Source organism: Cavia porcellus, unplaced genomic scaffold (genome assembly GCF_034190915.1).
Source record: "Cavia porcellus strain 051 isolate PalLab524CR breed Dunkin Hartley unplaced genomic scaffold, mCavPor4.1 scaffold_1, whole genome shotgun sequence".
NCBI classification, from domain to species: domain Eukaryota; kingdom Metazoa; phylum Chordata; class Mammalia; order Rodentia; family Caviidae; genus Cavia; species Cavia porcellus.
Window position 1 is genome coordinate 155,003,199 of NW_026947484.1, and position 21,344 is coordinate 155,024,542.

Sequence of the window (21,344 nt, forward strand, 5' to 3'; positions counted from 1 at the left end):
AAAACAGTCAAATAGAGCCACAGATCAATGGAACTTAACACAAGTCCAGAAACAGATGCGAACACTTTTGAACACTTGGGTGCCTGTGCTAACCTTTAACAAGGACGATCTTTTAAATGAATGGTGCCAGGTGCTGGCTTTGGCCCCAAATATACTAAATGGATGATGACGGGAAAATTGGCTCACTTATGGGGAGGCGGTGCTGATAATCTATATCCCGTCAGGTGGAAAAAACCAGAATTCTAAGTGTGTTGCCATCTAAATTTGAAAGGCAAAATGATGTTATTTCTAGACGTTACTATACTTGCTTATAATCCCAGAACTCCTCTCAGGCAAGGAGGAGTGCGAGCTTGAGCCCAGCCCGGGCCTTACTGACTTAGAGAGACTATCTCAAATTAAAAGTCTTTTTTTTTTTTAAAGGGCTGAAGATGTAGCTTAATGAAAACACCCTGAGTTCAATCCCTAGTACAGGGGGCGGAAAATTCCCCTAACAAAGGTAAAGGATTGAATTTTTTTAATGGGAAAAAGATCAGAACGAGCAGTTCACTCAAGGAAATCCTCCAATATCAATAGCTAATAGACAGGTGAGAAGGTGCTCGATCTCATTCTTAATTTAAGAAATCAAAATTAAAGGTAAAATACATATATTTTTTAATTTCTCAGATTAAGAAGAAATATATATATATGATCTGAATGGCTGAAGTTTAAAAGTCTGACACAACTAATTATTGGCAAGGATGTGGAAACAAACTCCCATGCACTTGTGGTGGGAAAATAATTTGATACAATTCGGAAACACTGGCATTGTCGATCATCAGGAAAAATTGTGAAGCACTTGAATGGGTAAGTATAAAGAGGACACGGTGTCCTGTGGAGTGCAAGGCTCTGTCCTCCTGCCTTTCTACTTCCAATTGCAGCAAACTGATAATAAAACAAAACAAAGCAAAAACTTCCTTTCGCGTGTTCACTTGCATGAATAGTGCTTTTGCTTCTTCCCTACTATGCCCCCAAAACATTCCCCTGCAATCCCATTGCTAACGCACACCCACAGAAATGTGTGTATATCTGCTCCCCAGAAACATGAGCAAGAGTTTTCATAATAACTAAAAAGCGGAAACACCGCAAATATCCATCAGTAGTCACGTGGGTAAGTACACTGTGGGCCACTCCTGTAATAAAATCCAGCCGGTAAGAGGAGAGAACTACAGCTGCACAACCACGACATAGATACACTGCACAGCGTCATGTCCAGAAAAAAAAAAAACCAGACACAAATCAAAGTATGAGGCCACTTACACAGAATTCACAAAAGGGACAAAACTAAACCACAGTGGAAAATACATGTTTCGGTGGCAAGGCCTCTGGTAACAGGGCCAGGGAGATAGCTCAGAGGCTCAGCACCCGTCTGGCAAGCGTGAGGTCCTGAGTTCAATTCCCAGTACCAAAAAAAAAAAAAAAAAAAATTAAAAAAATAAAAACCTCTACTAATAGCTTCTTTCCTCTTCTTTTCTAAGTCAGGGTCATACACATATTCACTTTATGATAGATCATTGGACTATTAAATTGCTCAGTGCACTTTTCTTAATGTACATTATCTTCCACAATAAAGAAAACATTTAAAAAAAAAAAAAAAAGCTTCAGGGAATGAAGGACCCAATAGCCAATTACATACAAAAGCTACAGCATTGACTATATTAGCCGACAAGCAAGTTTTACACATTAATATTCCAAGTCATTAAAGAAATGGCCTTTGGAGACTATTTTCTAATCCTCCAAAGCAGTAAAATAAATGTAATAAGCTGCCGAAAAGACAGGAAGCCTAACAATCCTGGAGCCAGGACATTTTTTTCCTTCTCTTCGAAGGCTTGCCAGATTCATAAACTGAGTATTTTCAGCTAGAAGTTCATGTTTAAGCTTTATCCACCCTCTCTAAAAACAGAAAATTAGCTGCCATTCAAAAGAAATTAACACCTGCATCTACTTCATTTCAAGAGAAAATTGTTTCTTTCCCTCTCCCTGGTAACTTGATGCACTTCTGCATGCGTCAGGCAGAGGTGACAGCCCCTGTGCCACCAGGCTAGGTAAACGTTGCCTAGGTAACCAAGCCCTCCACCCGAGGCGCCAGCTCCTCCAAGCTGTCTGGGTTGGTTCACCGGGCAGAGTTGGCACCACTCCTGCATGTGAATGGGTGAGTTTAAAAACCCGCCACCCACTCTGGCTGTTCATGTTGTGATTATGTCAAAGTGGTAGCAGGGCATGTCTGAGGGTCTCATGGCAAAGGCGGGGCAGGAATAGGAGACCTCCGATTTGGTTCCGCCTTGAGGGTAGACAGACTGGAGGTTGGGGGAGTGTAGAGGAGAAGGAAAATTCATAAAGCTTCTAAAGCTTTCTGCCACTCTTGCATTCAAGATTAACTCCTTTCTCTTCCAAAGTAAAAATTCACTGGACACTTGTTATGTGCCAAGCGCTTTATTTAGAGCGTCTCATTTAATCTTCACATTTGTCCTTACCAGCAGGTAGCTCTGGCTTTATTTTAAGTGGGGTTCAGAAAAAGTTAAATGAGGTACTCAAGACGCATCTCAGGAACGTCTGACCCTTAGCCTGGAGGAAACTGTTATTTTCCCCACCATCCCAGTTCCATCCTGCCTATAACAGTCCACTCTCCCAAAAAAGCAACTCATCAGCCACTCATTTCCTGGCCGGATCTTTTCAGCTTTGAAATGTTACAATATGTAAAGTTGCCGTGAATGACTGAAGAAGGAAGAGCACACACAGTCAATAAAATCACTTTCGCTAGAGACCATTTAACCAGTGAAGGTTCTGTATACAAATTATACAATCTTAATTCATCTTGTTCCTGATAATTGCTAGTGGAGCAGGCATGACCATCGTACCCAGCTTATCTCTAAGACGTCTGCTGGTACCCTGGATGCAAGGGATGTAAATAACAAAGTCAAGACTCTGGCTCAAATCCTAACTCTGGCATCTCTAATCAGCGCTCATCCCTAATCATTGCATGTGCTGGTCATGACTCTAGCAGGTGCAGCATACGGTGACCAGGGACCCCACAGACTTTGCAAAGCAAAGCGCAGTATTGAGAAGACGAAGACGAAGAAGAAGAGGAAGAGGAGGAGGAGGAAAAGGATGGGAGGAAGAACAAGGGGAAGAACAAGGGGAAGAGGAAGAACATGAAAAACAAGAAGATACAAGGCTGGATTGCTGTGTGCCGCTAAGTTATGGTTATGTAACACTCAGGTCAGTGTGTGAGAAAAAGAGCAAGGAAAAGGGAGAAGCCTGTGAAGAACAGAGCAGACAGGATGGAAAATGTTACTTCAGGCTGTAACTGACTGCACCAGTGTGCGAAGGTGGAGTGAATGTGCCTGCAGGTAGAGGCTGAAGACTATGCCTGCAAAGCTTGGTATGGAGGAAAGTCCAGAGATGTGTATTTCCATGAGTCCCACTGGGCACACATTCCCAAGAACAATCTTCAGAAACGTAGATTACAAATTTTCTCCCATCTTACAATTGTTTGGTCCCTGGCTTTAGAAACGCATTGCCTGGACAGCACAGACTCTAGAGCCTATGATCCTGTGACCACAGTTCTGGCACTGAAACATATTTAAAGAGCAGACTTGGGTAGGTTACTAAAGGACTCTGTGCCTCAGTTTCCTTCTTAAGCAAAAGGTTAGTAATCAATCCCAAAGAGTTAATAGAGACTAGAGATTATATGGCTAATTCATGTCTGGCACCTGGGTAATCTTTAATAAAAGCTATTTAACAAAAACTTTAATAAAAGCCTTTAATCATCACTAATACCTTGTGATATGAATCCACATTCCTTCAAAGTACACAGTCCTCAGCGTTTAGTCTCCAGATTCCTTTAAACTCCAGCTCCAACACTGCACCCAGGGCCACACACTCGCAGTCCAGCCTAGCTGTGATCTCTGTCTCTTCCACACTACACTTCCAAGTAGAACGCGCTTGCCCACATCTCAGCCTGGACAACTCCCCTGTGCTTCTTAGATGCCTTTTAACTTTATGGACCACTTGGCTGGTGGCCCTGTGGCCATGCCTGCCTTATGTGTCCTGTGGACAGTCCAGAAAGAAAAGTAACTCTTTCTTAAGACAGATCCTGGGAGCAAATGATGGCTTAACAGGAAACAGACAGGTTTATTCGTGGAGATGACTTATATCACATCGCACAGAGAAAATCTCAATGAAAAATAATTCCAAAAAGTGGCTGAGCACTCTGGATTCTATGGCATGTTCAACAACAAAAAAACCCAGTAAGTGTATAAAGATAGGGCATGACAATGGAATGCAGCCTTGGAGTTACACAGGTAAGAAAGCTAGCTAAAGAGAGGAAACCAAGGGAATGAGATGTGTTGGCAGGTCTTCTGATGTTGTAGCTCAGTGAGATTCTACAGTTGACCCCAGTGGGAGGGCATTTCTATGTTATCTTCAGGCAGAAAATTGGGGAGACAGAACTTGCCCACCATTCAATACATCTTAATGACCTTTGGCTCAAAAAGAATTTTATGCCAAAGAGACATATTTCCAGGTGACGTGTTCTGGTTTCTTTCATGACTGCATCTGTCTTCTTGGTCTGTCTTCTACCTTCAGACTCTGGCAACTTGCTGGCCTCTGCCTCACCCAGAGAAGTCCTCTTCCAGGAAACAGGGTGGCCCCCTGCCACACACCACACGAGGCTGATCTTTACCAAAACAATGGAAACCCTCTTCTATCTTTCTGTAATTCTTTTTACTGCAATTCATGAAAGGCTGAAGACCAGCTTCTCATAAAACAGTCCATAAAGCTGCCCGTGGTAATTGTCACTCCTCTGCCGCACACAGCCCCAGAGCCTGCATTCCTTTCCCATGCACAGCAGGTTCCTTTCTCTTTTCTTCTCCCATTGAAGTTGTGCAAAATAAATAGGTTACAGTGTTTCCACATTATTCCCATCCACACCAGAAAGTATATGCAATTGTTGCTCAATCTTCAAATGTTGACATCTGTCCCCTTACAAACCTAATTGGGAAACTCCATGTATCTGTCGAGCAATCAAAGTACAAAAACAAAGAATTCAACAGAGATGAATCAAATTTACTGCCACTAAAGATGAGTCCAAAGAAAAAGAAGGTGCAGGGCTCTTGCTTTCAAAGCTATGCAGGACACAAGGATAATGCAAGCAGAACTCAGTGCAGAACAGCTTGAGGCCAGCCCTCTACTTTACACTGTGGACAACTCACCTAGGCAGGATTATGACAAAATTTATAAGAATTGCTGCAAAATAAAAAGCAGAGCCTCAGTTAAAACTTAGGAGGAACTTAAAGGCAGCAATTACATAATACTGAACTCAGTGTAGGGACCTTCTAAGTGGGGGTTCTGTGTGACTGCATAGGGCAAATGCTATGTAGCATCCCTGCACCTGGCCTGAGACCGCAGCTTCCTCTGCTGTCAAATGAACATAAAGATAGCACATATCTGGAAGGGTTGCTTCCAGGTAGAGTAGACGCTCCCATGAAAACTGCTTAGAAAAGCCCTGAGCATCAGGAGTGATAGGGTAGAGTGCTTGCCTTTCATCCACAAGCTTCTAGGTTCAATCCCCAGCCCTAGAAAACAGAAAGGATCAAGTTTATATCAAAAAGTATCAGCACTGCCTATTATGTTTTGGAAGTGAAGCTATAAAACAGAAGTAAGACATTAATATTTAATTACATAATTCTTTACCAAAAGATTAAGCCTATGATTCTTTAAGGAACAAACATCCTTATTCAGCTCTGAGTGACTTTATAAAAGGATGGCGCCATATATATATATTTCTCATACAAGAAAAACTGCAATATTTAAGCTTGTTTGATTTATTTCACTTCATATTATGGTTGCAAGGTGCAACCACTTACCTATGAATACCTCGAGCTTTTCTTTACATATCCTTGCCAGTGTGGATCGCTCTGAGTAGTGCTCCACAGTGGGTAAAGCTTTTCTTTATCCATTCATCAGTTAGTGGAAACACAGGCTGCATTAAAGATGTAGTTGTTAGGAACCGTGCTGTTCTAAACATGGTTATGTATGTATCGCTGTGATGTGATAACATGAACTCTTTCAGGAAGACTCCTAGAAGGCGAATTTTAGTTTTTTGAGGCATCTCCACGATAGGAAGTAGGAAGAACTTTTCCAAATGGGCAAGAGAACAAAAAATGGAGGAAAAGAAAAGGAGAGGAAAAAAGAATTGAAGAAAAAATGGGAACAGAGGTTTTGCTAATGGGAGAGGAACATGGAAAGAAGAGATAAGCATAGTACATGACTATAATCCCAGCAATGAGGTGGCTGAGGCAGGAGGATTGCTCCAAGTTCAAGGCCAACCTGGGCTCCATAGTGAAACTGTGTCTCAAGAGCAATGCTTATGTTACTCAATAAAAAAGAATATAGTACACAAAACAAAGTATGTCTAACCAAGAAAAACAAATCCAAAAATGAAAAATGGCCCAAAAGACATTTTCACATCAAGTCTCTAAGAAAAGGACAGCGCTTTCCGGTACACTGTCCTTTTGGTCTGTGTGTAGGAGGTTTTTATGTCTTGAACACAGCCAGGGTTGAAGGCGTGGGCTTTAGCCCTAGTTAATACTGAACTGGACTCTGGTTCTACAGCCTCTAGCGCTTTGACCTTAAACAGTCTCCAAGCCTGCACCTCCTCATTAGCAAGTCAAACTCTCACAGGAGGTAAAAAACAGATGCATAAGGTTCTCACGAGCCACGACTGACACATACACAACACACTCCTGATTTCTAGTTGGCCCATAATACTCACTGCTCAATAAACAACTGCCTGGAGGCAATAACACGGACCCACTTCCCCAGTTGGTATTGGGAAAGGCCCTGGGCACCAGATGTGGGCATTTAAGAAGCACCTGACTTTGCACAAATTAAAGTGATTTTAAAATCGCAAGAACAAAATGCTCAGCCATATCCAGAAAAAAACAATGAGCTTTAGCATAAGCTTCTGGGGCTACAAATGATTATTTCTGAATTTGGGACTGCCCTAGCTGGAGGAAAGCATGAACCCCTTGTATTAATAGCTTTACTTGCCAGAAATATTTTATTTTTATGAGCACTTCCAAAGAGACTGAAATGTCTGTTTAGCCTCACTTTAAGACGACACATTCTCAGGGAAGTGAAGTCACACAGATTGTGGTTTGGAGTCAATCCAAGGCCCAGGCCCGGCTCCTTCATTTCGAGGAACGTGCACTTTCAACATGCCTGACCGCACTGTACCCAAAGAAAGAGGTACCGCTAAGGTGCTCTAACTTCCAGACTTCTAATGGACATCATGCCTGTGCCATCACTAAGGCCGCTGCGACTGGAACAAGTAATTTCTAAATACAAAGGGCAATGCCCAGAGCCAATCAAAGGGCTCCAGACACTCTAAAAAGACAGTAAGACACCGGAATATTGCAGTCTACTCTTCCGCTCACCACATTTAATCTTGGGTTTAAAATGCCTCAGAGGTGTTCTATTACTTGAAAAGTCCAAACTCTTTAGTCTACCTCACCTCCCACCAGACCTCAGAGTCCAGACTCAAGTCAACCTAACAGATATAAGCATCATTTCCACAAATTTTGTGTTGCAGGTCTGGGACCCAAAAACTTCCCAGAGTAGCTATGCCAGAGAGAATTAAGAAGCTGACTGCCTTGGAGAAGGCTGGGGAGAGAAGCAACAGACCATGTAGGGCTCTGGAGTCATGACCAAACAGAGTGGAGTTTATTCCAAATGGACAGGCAAGCCACTGACCACTTACAGAGGGAATGAGATACCCTGCGGATCCCGAAGCTCCTCAGGCACTGTGCTAAAAAGCAATAGAAGAGTAATAAGCAAAGAAGAGGAAGTTGTGGTGAGGATCTGCACAGGAGCACAGTCAGCCATCCCAGCTGCTCAGCCCGCAAGAGCTCATCCTTACTCCCCCAGTCTTTGTTAAGTACCTGCTCAGAGCAGAAACTATCCCATTTGGTCTGAACTGAACTAAGCAAGCTAACTAAACTACTTCCCTCCGTGTGCTCTAGTTTGAATGCTTTTCAAGTCAAAGAAAAGTTCAAGGCATTTCTTGATTTTTTTTTAATACAGTACTCACTTTAATTCAGATCAAAATTTTTTCCATATGTTCCCTTAACCTGTATTGATGTTTAGTTCATTTCGATAGTCCTACATGATTCTGTTCTCAACAAAAGAAAATAGGGGACCGTTAAAAACAGGGCATTTTTGAGTTAGATACATCTGCATTCGACTCCCCAGCTCAACAATATTTACTGAAGAGAATTACTTTTCTTTCCTGAGCCTCAGTTTCTGAATTTGTAAAATGGGGGTTCAAGTACATCAAAGGGACACTGTGACATCTTATCCATATAATGTAAGATGATTAGTTCACCTGTTACACAGCAGGTGAACAATAAATAGTAACTAGCACAACAACAATACTGTAGAAATGGTTGCTAGCTATAGAACAATCCTCAGGACAGAACTTTCTAGAATCCTCCCTAGGAGCAACATTATCAACTAAATTTGAGTCAGCTGTACCAAAAAGACGCTGAAGTCCACAATGTTTCACCCAACTGACCCAAGAAATAAGATCTCCACTTCAATTCTTGTCATTAATTGGAAAATTCTAATAACCTACTTGTATAAAAGTCTAATAACATACTTGTATAAAATGTTTAGATCCATTTTACCATTGGTTTGCCCAGTCTCATACATAAAACTCCAAGCTCAGCAATGAACAAGATCATCTACATTTTTGGCATATTTTAAGTTTCAGGATTCTCTCTGAAATTCTGCTTATATAATCATTGTAGTGAAATCATAATTAGGGTAATTTCCAAATACAAAGAACCCCCAGGGTTAACCCCAGCACTCAGACCACCAAAGAAGATAAGACAATACAGTATTCTCTCCTGATCAGCACCTCTACTTAGAGGGGTTAAAACCATTACTCATGCGCCTGCAATACGGCTTAGCAGCACAGTGCCTGCCTGGCAAGCATGAGGTCATGAGTTTGATTCCCAGTACAAAAAAAAAGCAAAAAACATGTCATGGTTAGCATAGTTCTGTGACTTCTGCACCTATTTCTTTTACCTATAAAATGGAGATGACATGAGTTAACAAAGTGACAGAAGCAGTATCTAGCCCTTACTATACATGGCAAATGGTAACAATCACAATGATTACAGGTAATGGCTCTACAAGTGTCCACCTACTTGTCAGGAGACCTTGGCCAAAGAGCTGGAGTTTTCTCTATGGCCCAAATCTTCTCACAGATAAAATGGCTATGACAATGATAATACTTTTCTAATACATTGGTGAACATGGAAAGAATTCGTTTGTATAAGTACAATATCTACCATTCAGGAACAGTCCAGGAAATGTTTGCATTTATTATATCATTAGAATCAGTAATTTGTTGTGGGCAAATAAATTATAAGTAGGTTTGTCTGTATATAATCTTAACGTTATATTCTGTTAAATAAATTTTGCCTCAACAAACTCCAGGATTCAAATCCCAGCCCCTCTTTTACTAGTAGTACCTACAACCTTGGGGAAGCTAACCTCTCTAACTCTCATTTACTCATTGGTATGGAAATCTATAAGAGCATCCACCTTAAGAGCTTGTAAAGATTAGGTGAAACAATACACAGATATAAAGTCCCAATGGGGGGTATGTGAAAGCAAAGTGTTCGGCAAACATTGCCCGCATTATTACTAGGCACACAGACCCTAAATTCCCCCAGGAAGGAATCAGATCTTCTATCTCCATGGTCTCTGCTCCACCTCTCACCCACAGCACTGGACAAATAAATTTCCTTTAACGCATCACTATTCACTGAAAATAAATAGGGACCAAAGGGCCGCAGACTTTTTTAACCTACATATCTGGAAGCCTATTACAGTGGAGTTCGGTTGTTCTACAACAGAAACCTACAGTGGTGTACAGTTTGGGTACCATTTCTTTTCATAAGGTTTTAATAGCCTGGATCAAAGATTAACAAGAAAAAAAACAAATCTTATGTTACCAGTAACTAAGAAATCACAGAATTCTTGGCTCCAATCAAGCCATCAACTAGGCTACAGAGGTTAAGCAGCATGGCAGAGTTGAACGGACATCAAACCAGCCAAGGAACAAATAATGAAGCCACATAAACCATGGAGAGTGAGACATTTCTCTACTCCCAGCTGGAAGAGTAGGAGGAAAAATAAATAAAGCAGCTACAATAAGGTGACCGTGGTTCAGGTACTTAGTGCCTCTAGGGAGTGAATTTCCTCCCAGAAACAGAGACAAAGGAAGTATGGCAGGGTTGAGAAGGTTAGCAATAAAAAAGCAAACACAAGTAGCAGTAAAGTCAGCCTCCTGGCCATGGCACAGCGTGAGAGCCACCAGCGGCTGCCATAACCATCAGGTGTAGAAATGACACATCTTTCCCAAAGAAGGGTTCCTAATGGCTACAGCACGGTGGGGGACTCACCAAGGGACTTTAGCTACCTGTCCATCAGGGTCTGCACACTTCCCCACTCTGGGGCTGTACTGGTCAGAGTTCTAATTCACAATCTCTGCCATGTTTGACCAGAAAAGGGGCGTGGGGGTCACAGATAAAAGTGGAAAAGTCAGCACAAAGAGACACATAATCAGAGAAAGGCACAGGAGTAAAGCGCCTACAGAACTGCAGAAGTCTATTTCCTTCTTCACAGAAATTTAAAAGAAGAGATTCAATAGGCACTTGCCAATGCGATTTGTTACTTATTAAAATCCCAAACGAGGCTATGAATCATCAACATGAAAAAAAAAAAACTATCATCTTTCACTAGTCTTTGCTCCCCCCAATCCTAATCCTTAGATAATGACTTTTTAAATATGAGACTGACTCAGCCAATAATTAACACTGTGAATTCTAGCACTTGGGCATTAACTTTCATGACCAAAACCAGCACAAAAGCTCATACAAAAGTAGATACCTGTACCCCAACTTTTCTGTGTTATCTAGATGAGAAATTTGGGGACAGGAGACAGAGTGAGAAAAGATTTGACATGCAGTCAACAGGAACCAAATTCATTTGCTTAGAATCATGATAAACTGGTTTTCCAGAAATGCATGAGTGATGCCACCAGCAAGGGGTTAATTTCTGTCCCTGCCCCTTGCTGCTAGGCACAAGCTGCTCAGCATGCATGAATCTCAAGCCCCATAGCATCAGAAAGCTTTAAAGAGAACAAGGGAGGCAGACATCAAATGATTACAATACCTAAAATGTAGGCAGAAATGTACTGGACTTAACTTTCTAAGCTGACCTAAATTTCTAGTCACTGCTTTGAAGGATACATGGGTTTGAATCTCTGCCCTGTGGCTTCCATAACTCAATGACTCTTTCTTTAACTGGACATAACAGGTTAGGGCTACCCAAAGCGCAGCCCACAGACTGGCATGGGGCATCATTTGAGGGCTGGTTAGTGAAGCAAATTCTTGGACCCTGCCCCAGAGAGAATCATTAACTCTAGGAGGGCATCCTAGCAATCCCTATCCTCATAAGCCCTTCTGGGTTCCTACTGCAGTTCAAGGCAACGGCCCTGTGGTCAGTACCTCTCCTAAGCACAGACGTTGGGTCTGAATTCCAGCCCACAGTGGGACTTGGGTGGGGGGATTACTTGTCGTCTCTGAACCTCAGTCTCTTCTTCCACATGGTTGCTTCATTCAGCTCTGAAAATATCAAAAATATCCCTGACATTGACAGCAGAAAGCTAATGCTAGCCACACAAGCCAAGACCTACACTGCCTGTGCCCTGGTTCTCATGGTCTACAGCAAGACCAGTCCAGCATAGGCTTGGCAAACTTCATCTGTAAAGAGATACACAGTATCTCTGGCTTCACCGGCCACAAGGTCCCCATCTCAACGTCCCAACTCTTGCCACTGTGACATGAAACACAGGCACCAGGAAATGAACACAGTTAGCTATGTTCCAATAAAAATGTCTACAAACCTGGAAATTTGAATTCCATATCACTTTCCATTCATAAAGCCTTATTTTTCTTTGGATTTTTTTTAACCCTTTAAAATGCAAAAGCCATTCTTATTCACAGTTCTGTCCAGGGAGAGTGTGTAGCTTGCTTATCCTGGTCAAATACTCTCCCATTAGTAAAGTTATAAAGCCAGATAAGCAGTTTCCCAATTGGTCAGATGAAATGAGTACTGCCCAGCCTGTAGGTTTGCTGTGAAAATGAGCATCTGTACTTGGTAGGCACCTATGATCATTATAAAAATGAAATATTTGCTGATGAAACACCAGCACTCCATGACGTAAGAAAAGTGGTTGGAGTACAACAAAACAGAATGCAAAAGTGTAGGGAAAACAGAGCTGTTCGTTTCCCAACCGATTTGCTCTACAGAATCATCAGACATGCATCTGTTTGCTTGTTGCTCTATTTACATACACAAATAAGCAGTGAAAAATAAGCAAAACACACAAAGGAACTTCAATCACCTTACTCTCTGGACTGAAAAGAAGACACAGTTAATTCTGAACGACTAAATTGTTCCCATATGTGCACTATTCTCCCGGAGCAAAGAAACAACTCAAATAAAAGTGTGTAAAGTCTGCCTCTGACTTCAAAGCCTCCAGGAGTTCACACTACCACACGGAGACCAAAGAGCCAACTCACACATCCCACAAGGCAGCAGTCCCTTGGGAGAATTCACAGCTGCACAACATCTGGGGGAAATTGGGATCAGGATATGGAGAAACCTAGGACCTCATTTTCAGATGAGAATTCCAAAGATTATCAAAGTTTCAAATAGGTCCCTAGTTCAGGCACTTAATACTGGTTCATTGTGTATCTTCCTGTGTTTATCAAGAGTTGAAGTAACCTGCATGATCTCTCCTTGTGATCCGACCTGGAGATCAATTTTTTCTCTTCATCTCTGAGCCTGGAAGTTTCTCCAGGTGGTGAGATGGATCAATGAATGAACATGCTGTGGAACAGAGTAGCCACCAACCATATGTGGCACTAAGCACAGACACCAGTGTGGTATCACTAAGGGACCACATTTTTTAATTTAATTTCATTTTGGTTAATTTATATTTTTTAAAAAACCTGATACTCCACTCAGTGATGGAAAAACGTTTAAAGGCATGAAGCCCCTTGCATATGTGAAGTTACCTTTTTTACTTTAAATTAGTAAAGTCTAAATACAGAGCCAGTGTTTCTGACAACAACGTGACATCTGAATTGAAAGCTTAACTGTCACATATACACTGGATTTGAGAACTGCCTATGAAAAGGCTATTTCATTAATAATTTTATGCTGATTAAATATTAAAATGAAGATACTGAGCCTATACTGGGTGAAGAAAATGTGTTATTTAATTCTACACATTTTCTTCTTATGTGGCTCCCAGGGAGTCTCCAGCTGGTTAGTGGTTGCATTTTACTTCTATCGCCAGCTCTGCTAGAGAACGTTATGCATTACTCATACACATCACAAAGCCTGAAATCCATCTAGCTCTGACCTCCGCATCTTGCGGTCTTTTTACTGCCTATACCCTAGAGAACAGGCACTCTCCCGGGATGCCTGGCTCCCGTACAGATAAGGCGAATCCTGCCAGAGATATTCCCACTGCTATTTCTTTCCAGCCCAGCCCTACGTGAGGCCCAGCACATGCCAAACAATGACACCGAATCGCAGCCTTGCTCACCTCAAGTGTCTGAGCCCTGGCCTAGGGAGGGAATCCTCTCAAAAAGGGCTCTTGCTCGCTGCAGTTCTTAAAACCTAATTTGAACTCCACGACCCGGTTTTAATCCCAGATCACAACTCATTTCCAACTCAAGGCGTGCACACCTTCCTCCCCTTCCCTCCGACAAGGATCTGCTCTGAGCAAGATTCAAATACACTTAAAAACTGACCAAAGAAGTTTTTATCTTCTGTTTGGTGAATGGATAGCTAATAAGTTCACTAAGGAAAACAAAATAGCCTCTGAAGTTAGAGAGCAGACTTTCCCATAAAAGGATTTCGTATGCAACAGTTTTCAAATTCGAGTAAATGTTCAGATATGAGTACATGAACGTGACTGTATATTTATATTTACTACATATACACAGAGACACACACACAGTTTTTCCACAACACTAGAATGGAACCCAGCACAGGATGTCTCTTTCCCTGGTCCCCAATCAATATCTTTTAGGGTTAACTTCTCCCTCACTTTCCCAAGGATCAGCTGCATGGGTCCTCACACTCCATGTCACACAGGAAATCAGTGCTATCTACCCCAAGTCGTTTATTTAGTTCTCAGGAGATCCTCCAATAACATCTGCCTTAGCCACTTTAAATGTGTTTAAAATCAAAAGCAGAACCCTTTCTCAGAGGCAGCATCCTGCAAGTGCCCATAATCCCCTCTCCTCAGCCACCTTCTCAGCTGACAAACCTTGGGAGAGCTACTAACCAAGAAAGAAATTAACCCACTGGAGGGTCAGAGTCTCTTCCCTTCCTGGTTTAGGTGGAGGTGCTAACTGCAGTGAAATGGGGAAAAAGAGCACATTACAACAGCTGCAGACAAACAAGTCTGGATAATCCATAAACCGAATAATGAGCCTTTTAATACGAACAGCTAACGGCTCTATTGGTAATGGGATCCAGGTTGCACTTGTAAATCTACTCTCTCCAATTAGAGAAATGCCTTCCTGGACTATTCCCTCAAGCCAACAAACAGAAAAGAACTCATCCAACACCCAGCCCTTGGGCAGGCATGTGTCTTAAATTTTCACAAACAGGTAGAAATTTTCCTCCTGGAAAGGCGATTTCATAACTTCACTCGCAGAATTCAGAACGTTAGAAGCCATTAGTAAGTTCCCCTAATCTCTTGAGAGCTAAACTCTTTTTTCTTCCATCTCACCATCTCAGGACCCAAAATAGACTTCCTGGATTCCAGCTGTTATCATTATTAACAATACCAATGAAGCCGGTTTTCCATTTCCACTTGGTATGGGCACAGAACATCCTGAATTATGAAAGTGTACCGGCAATCTTTATTGCTTTCAGGCTTCAACACTATTTTATCGCTTCAGGAGTGCCTACAGACTGGAAAGCCACAAGTTAATACAATTTATGAGCCTCGTCAAGAAAATCGATATAAAGTTATAAATACAAAAATGCTAAGACCTTTTCCCAAAACCTTGGAGGGACACTGAAATTTAGTCTCAGGGTACATCCAGCTCTGTGCCACCCCCCTCCTTCACCTCTCATCCTTCACTGTCACCTCCAAAGGGACAGTACATGTGCCTTTACCGGCAGCATGTTCACTTGAGCTGCTCAAAATCAAAGGACTATCAGCATGAGACACAGAATTAAACTTTCTTGTGTTCCCAGTCTCTTTGGCCCCTCTAGTTCCTCTGTCACAAAGGAAACTCAGAAGAAGGAACAAATAAAAACAACATAGCAAAAAGTGGTCCCTAGCAGGCGGAAGTCAGGAAGCTGCCTAGACTGTGTACAGCCGGTAGAAGATGGTGAAATACACACAAGGGTCTACAGACATCCATTCCCTTGCCCAAGAAGGTAAAAACAAAACAAAACAACAACAACAACAAAAAAAAAAAAAAAACACTCTGCAGAGCCACACAGAGTGGGGCTTAACCTCATATCAACCACCCACCGGGCCTGGACCAAGTTACTCGGATTTTTTGAAGCATCACAAATGTTTCCTTAGCCCAGGACCCGGTCTGAGCACTCCTGCATTTTAACAAATGGCAAAATCAATGCTCTGGTTCTCAATTCATCCAGAAAGCACTGCTTTTATGCAAGTCCCTGGGTCCCCAAAGTGTACTAAAGGGCACGGTGAAAGTACCTGCTCGGTCCCCAAAAGACTGAGAATAAGGCCAGGCAGCTACTAGGACTCCAGCATTTCCTGAGCAGCAGTAAGAAGCTTCCTGGCAGGGGTAGGAAGCAAAGCTTGCTGGGGTGATCTCAGAGGTTAGGATTTGTAATGGGTGTACCTGGAAATCTCTGCTGTTCCAGGCTTGGTGAAGCTTCATCCTTAGCAAATGCTCTGAGACCTCATAGTTTGAGACTCACATGGTCACAGATGTTTGCCTTTTCTGTTTTATTTCTTGCCTCTTTGCTTCTATGAATCTGGGGAACTAAAATGGTCACAACAAACGATATATTGTTCCTTCACTTTCCATCTTTCCCTCCTTCCAGTCCGGTTGTTTCTTCCCTCTCCCTCTAGATTTCAAATTGGCTCCAGATTTTCTATGCGAAGCTGTAAGAAACACACTGAGAAGGCAGTGAAGGGGTACATGGGGGTGAAAAATCCATGCTATGTCTATGAAAGATGTAGCTCTCTGGGGAACATAGGTTAGGCTCATGTCTACCACTGGAGTCTCCAAAACAAATTAACACCATTTAAATATTCAGCCAACATCTAGAGATCATTTACTGAGACCAGACTAGTCACCAGGTTGAGTAAGACGAGGTCTTTACTCAAGGAGACACCACAGAGGAACCTACCACCACCCCCCATATGCTCACACCGCTTCATACCTTCAAAGCACCTTGCAGGCTTTGAATTTCTAGCCTATTTGCCTTCCCAATGAGTCTGTAATTCTACGTAGGACAAAACAGTGTACATGGTCAGATGCTCAAGAAATACCGTCTGATGGCTCTAAGAAGGCCCACAAACCAAAAAGCTGGGCACGGAAGCTTCTCAGTAACACTACAAGGTGACACCTGTGGCTACAGGATTAAGGACAGAGACCAGAGGAGCCAGAGCAAGCCTGATGAACAGGGGAGGGTGCGACCTCAGATGAGACACCCAACCAGGAGCTAAAAGATGAGCAGAACTGTCATCAGTGGAGAAAAAGTAACAGAACAAATTTCCTGCAGAGAGAACAGGATGTACAATAGCATCTGCTTAAGTCATAATTATCAAGGATTTAACATACATCAGGTTCTGTTTTCTGAAACTGGCTCTTTGATTCTTTGTAGGTGCTACTTTTGCTGCATTTCATAGATAAAGATGTTGAGGCCTGGAGCTCGCATGAGAGGAACAGATTGATCTGATGTCAGAGACCAGGTCCCGATGCCTAGGCTAAATGACAGGAGCACAGAGCTGTGAAGGATATGGATACATCTAGAGTTGAGAGTCACTTCGGTAAGATACATCTAGAGTTGAGAGTCACTTAGGTAAGAGTTGAACTATGAGTGAGAGAACAGCAGGTGGCAGAAGCTAGGTATGTGGCAGGGTCAGATTTTGAAGGAACTGGAAGCCATACTCAAAAGTGTTATCACACAGAGCGCTGAGTGAGACTCACAACCCAAGGCGAGCATTAAGGTATACAGATGGCTTCATCAGCATCCATCTTTACAACACTGGGAGCAATGGGAAAGGCATCGCTGTGAGAAGCCTGGAAGAGAAGAGGTTATTTCCAAAGGCAGACAAGGCATGAGATGGTGAACAAGGTGAAGGGAGTGATTTTCCTGAGACAAAACAGATGCAATATGGTGAAGGACTGGATCGGGGTGGGAAAAGAAGAATAAATGAGAAGACATTAGGTTCCTAACTCTGTGTCAGCATTCATCCAGTTTCCAATCAGTCAAGACAAGGACGAGTGAGTGGAGAGAGGGAAGAAGGGCTCAGTTGTGTTATGTTACCATCTAACCGCTTCCTGTCCATAAGCCTTATCAGCCTGGAAAAACCAGAATCTTCTGTAAGTCAGAAATAACTCACAAAGACCTTGTGCCCACATATTCACTCAGCGTTCATCTCAGTGTGAGATGCAAAGCTTAACACGATTCACCAAATACCTGTTACACATCAAAACTATGTAGCTCATGGTGCCCCTACAGTGCTTGCTGACCAACCAGGAATCATAAGAGATAATACAAAGTTATTACTACATATTTTAAAGTATCTGTAACTTAAGACAGGAGAAACACAAGTAGCTAATATATATTTAAAAGTTCAACTTGAGGAGTCATCAAAGAAGTACAAATTAAAGCAGTATCTTTGTTTCTTAAAATGGGGAAAAATTTGAGACTGGGTCTTGCTATGTAGCCCAGGCTGTCCTAAAATTCTTCTTATTTCTCCCCAGATTTTCTTTCATCCTTTCTTTCCGTTTTTCTTTCTTTCTTTCTTTTTTTTTGTCTCTCAAAATGCAAAGAGTGTTTGAACACCCCTATGAGATCCTCCCTGTGCTCTGTCTTGGCTGGAGCAGCTAAAGTGCAGGATCCACTGGAGAACTTTAGAGCCCAAGAGACAGAGGAGCCTATGGTCCCTGGGATGGACACCGCAGAGCTGCCCAGAAGAGCTGACTAACCAAGGAGCATGGTGAGAAATGAACGTAGAGAGAGCTGGAATTTGTTTCCTACAGTACAATAAATATAGAAATACTCTCCCTCAGCCGTACAGTGAGGAATTGTCATCCCTATTTTGGAAATAAAAGTCCTAGAATCACAAAACTTTACTTGTGATTCTACAGTAAGTGGAAACATAGTTAACCTCCACCTCTTGTGGCTCCATGTGACGTGAGAATGTACCCTAATAATCAGGCCCCTCAACCCTAAGCAGAGTGGGCTCTGGGCAGGCATCCCCTGGGAAAGTGCAGGGAGCAGCCTGAAAGTCCAGGGAAAGTTGACCGATGTGAGTCTGAACCCAGGTCCACTCTCATCAGTCTGCGATGGCTATGGACACACTGTTTATGTTTAGGAGCCTCAGTGCCCTTATCATAAAATGGGGCTGAACATAAAGAGACTCATGTTTCAGGGTTTTATGGGAGAAAATGTGTTATGTTATAGGAAACAGACAGAGGCATCATGAAGTATTAACTAAACTACTGTTATTATTAGATGTCAGGGAAAATAGCACATACTGAATGCCACAAAGTACATTTCACATCTTATCTTAGTTCATTCCACGGCAACCTTAGAGAAGAGGAGATATTATTCTGATCTTACATTGGGGAAAGTGAGACTCTGAGATTTTTAAGTAACTTGGTCAAGGTCACATAAGTTGCAGAGGTCGCAACCAGAGCGTAAACAAACATATTTCGGCATCCAAAGTCTTTATGCTGCATCCCACATTAATTTTGACAGAAGACAAAGAGGTCTCAGAGATGGCCCAAATGTCCCAGGTCAGTGCAGGCACTAACAGTGAAAGGCTCAATAAGACTCACATGAAGTGGGCATCAGAGATGTCTGAGAGGAGCTGGGTGTGGACCAGGGCAGGGTGCACACTTAGCATGTGTGAGGCTCTGGGTTCCATCTCTAGCACCCACCCCCTCAAAAAGCAAAGATATTTGAAACGCACAGAGAATGAGGTAGAGAAGAAACCAAAAGGGCAAAAGATGGCCTAAAAATAAATGCCATGTTCCTCAATTTCCCCATCAGCAAATATCACAATAAATAGGATAAATGACTCATATATATTTTAATGTTCATACTGAGTCTAAAGCTTAAAATGTCTATCTTGTAATACCGATGCACTGTTTCCTCACGATTTGGTCACCATGTGTGAGTCCCAGAAAACATTCTGAAACAGAGGAAGTTCAGTACAGTCGCAGGAAACGTCTGATCTCCTTCATGTCCAAGAAAGGGAAACTAACTCTACTGGGTTGGTTTTTTTATTTTTATTTGTTTTTTTGTTGTTGTTGTTTGCATCATGAACACCAAGGCATGACTCTGGAAAATGACTCAGGTAACCAGAACAGCCATTGATAGCTTCAACTCATCCCACAGAGAAACACGTGTCATTTCACAACAAAACAATAAACACCAAAACTTTGTTTTCTGATGTGTTCAGTTCGTCACACACAGATGTCCCAAGCCAAGAACAAAAAGGCTTTTTTTTCCTTCTTCAGTCAAAGTTCTAGAAAACCTTCCTGCTGCGAGTGTTTCTGATTCACCAGGCAGGTTTGGCACTGGCAGAAACAGAAGTTCGGAAAAAACAAGGCTGGAGGTGGGGGCTTTAGGGTGGAAAGGTCCCCAGGGAAGTCGTCACTCCAGAGTCTTCCCACCTGAAGCCCCAGGGCTGTGCAGGCAAAAAAAGAAAAAAGAAAAAGAAAAAAATACAAACTAGACTTGGAAAAAGAACTCAACAAAAAAGGGTGGCCCACTGCACTTTGATAAGGCGTGAAACGATTTTTTTTCTTTTCTGTTCAAATGTATGAACCTAAGGAGGTCTGAGCTTCTCCAGGGACGAAGGCATCCTTCTGTGAACTTCTCTGAAGTAGAGCTGAGGTCACCCTGGGCCCGCAGACCTCACAGGAAACTCAGTCCCAACGACTAACTACCTGTAAGCCCAGAAGTTTGGGCTCCACAGGTTCAAAAGCAAAGCGGAGCTCCGAGCCCTCCCTGCCATCCAAAGTGCAGCGTCCTACGCCCCTACAGCCCCCTACCCAACCCAGTCGCCCCTCGGCTGTCCCCGGGCCCGGAAAGGCCTGGGCTCCGCAGAGCCGAGCCGGGAACCCCGCACTCCTCCCCGCCTGCCGGCCCCATCCCCATCTCTGCGCACGCAGCCCCGCTCTGCCCTGCAGCCAGCAGTCCGCAGCTCCTCGCGTGCAGGCGCGAGCAGGCAGGCAGGCATGGTGGGGAAGGTGCTGTGCAGGCTGCACGCTGCAGCGTCTCCCTCCATTTGCATTTGCCAAAGGAACAAAAAGAGCATCAACGCCAGCAAAGACAACTGAGATGAGGATGCGGGGGGGACCGCGGCGGACTCCGCGCCTCTCAGCAGCCAGGCACCGGCCGACCACGCGTCCGAGCCCCAGAGCGCAGTCTTTACCTTCAGGATGCAGGCCATGGCGCTCCGCCTGCCCTCCCGCCGCCGAGCTGCGGCGCGCCGGGTCAGGGGCCGTCCGGGCGGCCGGCGGGAGAGCGGCACCGCGACAGGACCTCGCCGGTGCGCATTCCCGCAGCCGGGGACGGGACCGCGGTGCTGAGCGGCCAGGCCCCGCCCCGCGGCCAGGCTCCGCCCCGCCCTCCGGCCCGGCCCCTAGGCCCCGCCCACAAGCCAGTCCACTGGCTGGTGGCCCTGCAGCCCCGCCCCCTGATCACGTGCCCGCCCAGCGGCCGCAGCCTGCTTTCCTCCCCGCTTTCCCTGAAGGCTCTGCGGGTGGGCTGGCATGCAGTCCTCTTTGCAGTCCTCTTTGCAGCAGGCAGGGATTTGGGTCCCAGAGGGCAGAGCCAGCGGCCTCGCAGACCTCAGAGAACTCCTCGCACGCGTTTCACACATTTTAAAAAGTTAAATGGGTTGGGCACCTGACACTCACTCTGCAGGCTCCGGACCTTAGCAAAGGATTCCTCGAAAGTAGCCAGGAAGTTTT

General features: G+C 43.6%; 1 protein-coding gene across 5 annotated transcripts in view; it reads right to left on the reverse strand.

The window, feature by feature from the left end:
• The window catches only part of St6galnac3 (ST6 N-acetylgalactosaminide alpha-2,6-sialyltransferase 3), a 495,747-nt gene extending 474,763 nt beyond the window's left edge, over positions 1-20,984 (reverse strand). For 4 of the 5 annotated variants that reach the window (XM_063258110.1, XM_063258104.1, XM_063258122.1 and 1 more), the window contains exon 1: positions 20,804-20,984. In XM_063258110.1, the coding sequence (XP_063114180.1) occupies positions 20,804-20,821 (18 nt within the window). In that variant the 5' untranslated portion in view covers positions 20,822-20,984. The remainder of the gene's footprint in view (positions 1-20,803) is intronic. The other variant, XM_063258116.1, reaches the window with a different exon arrangement.
• Positions 20,985-21,344: the final 360 nt, after the last annotated feature.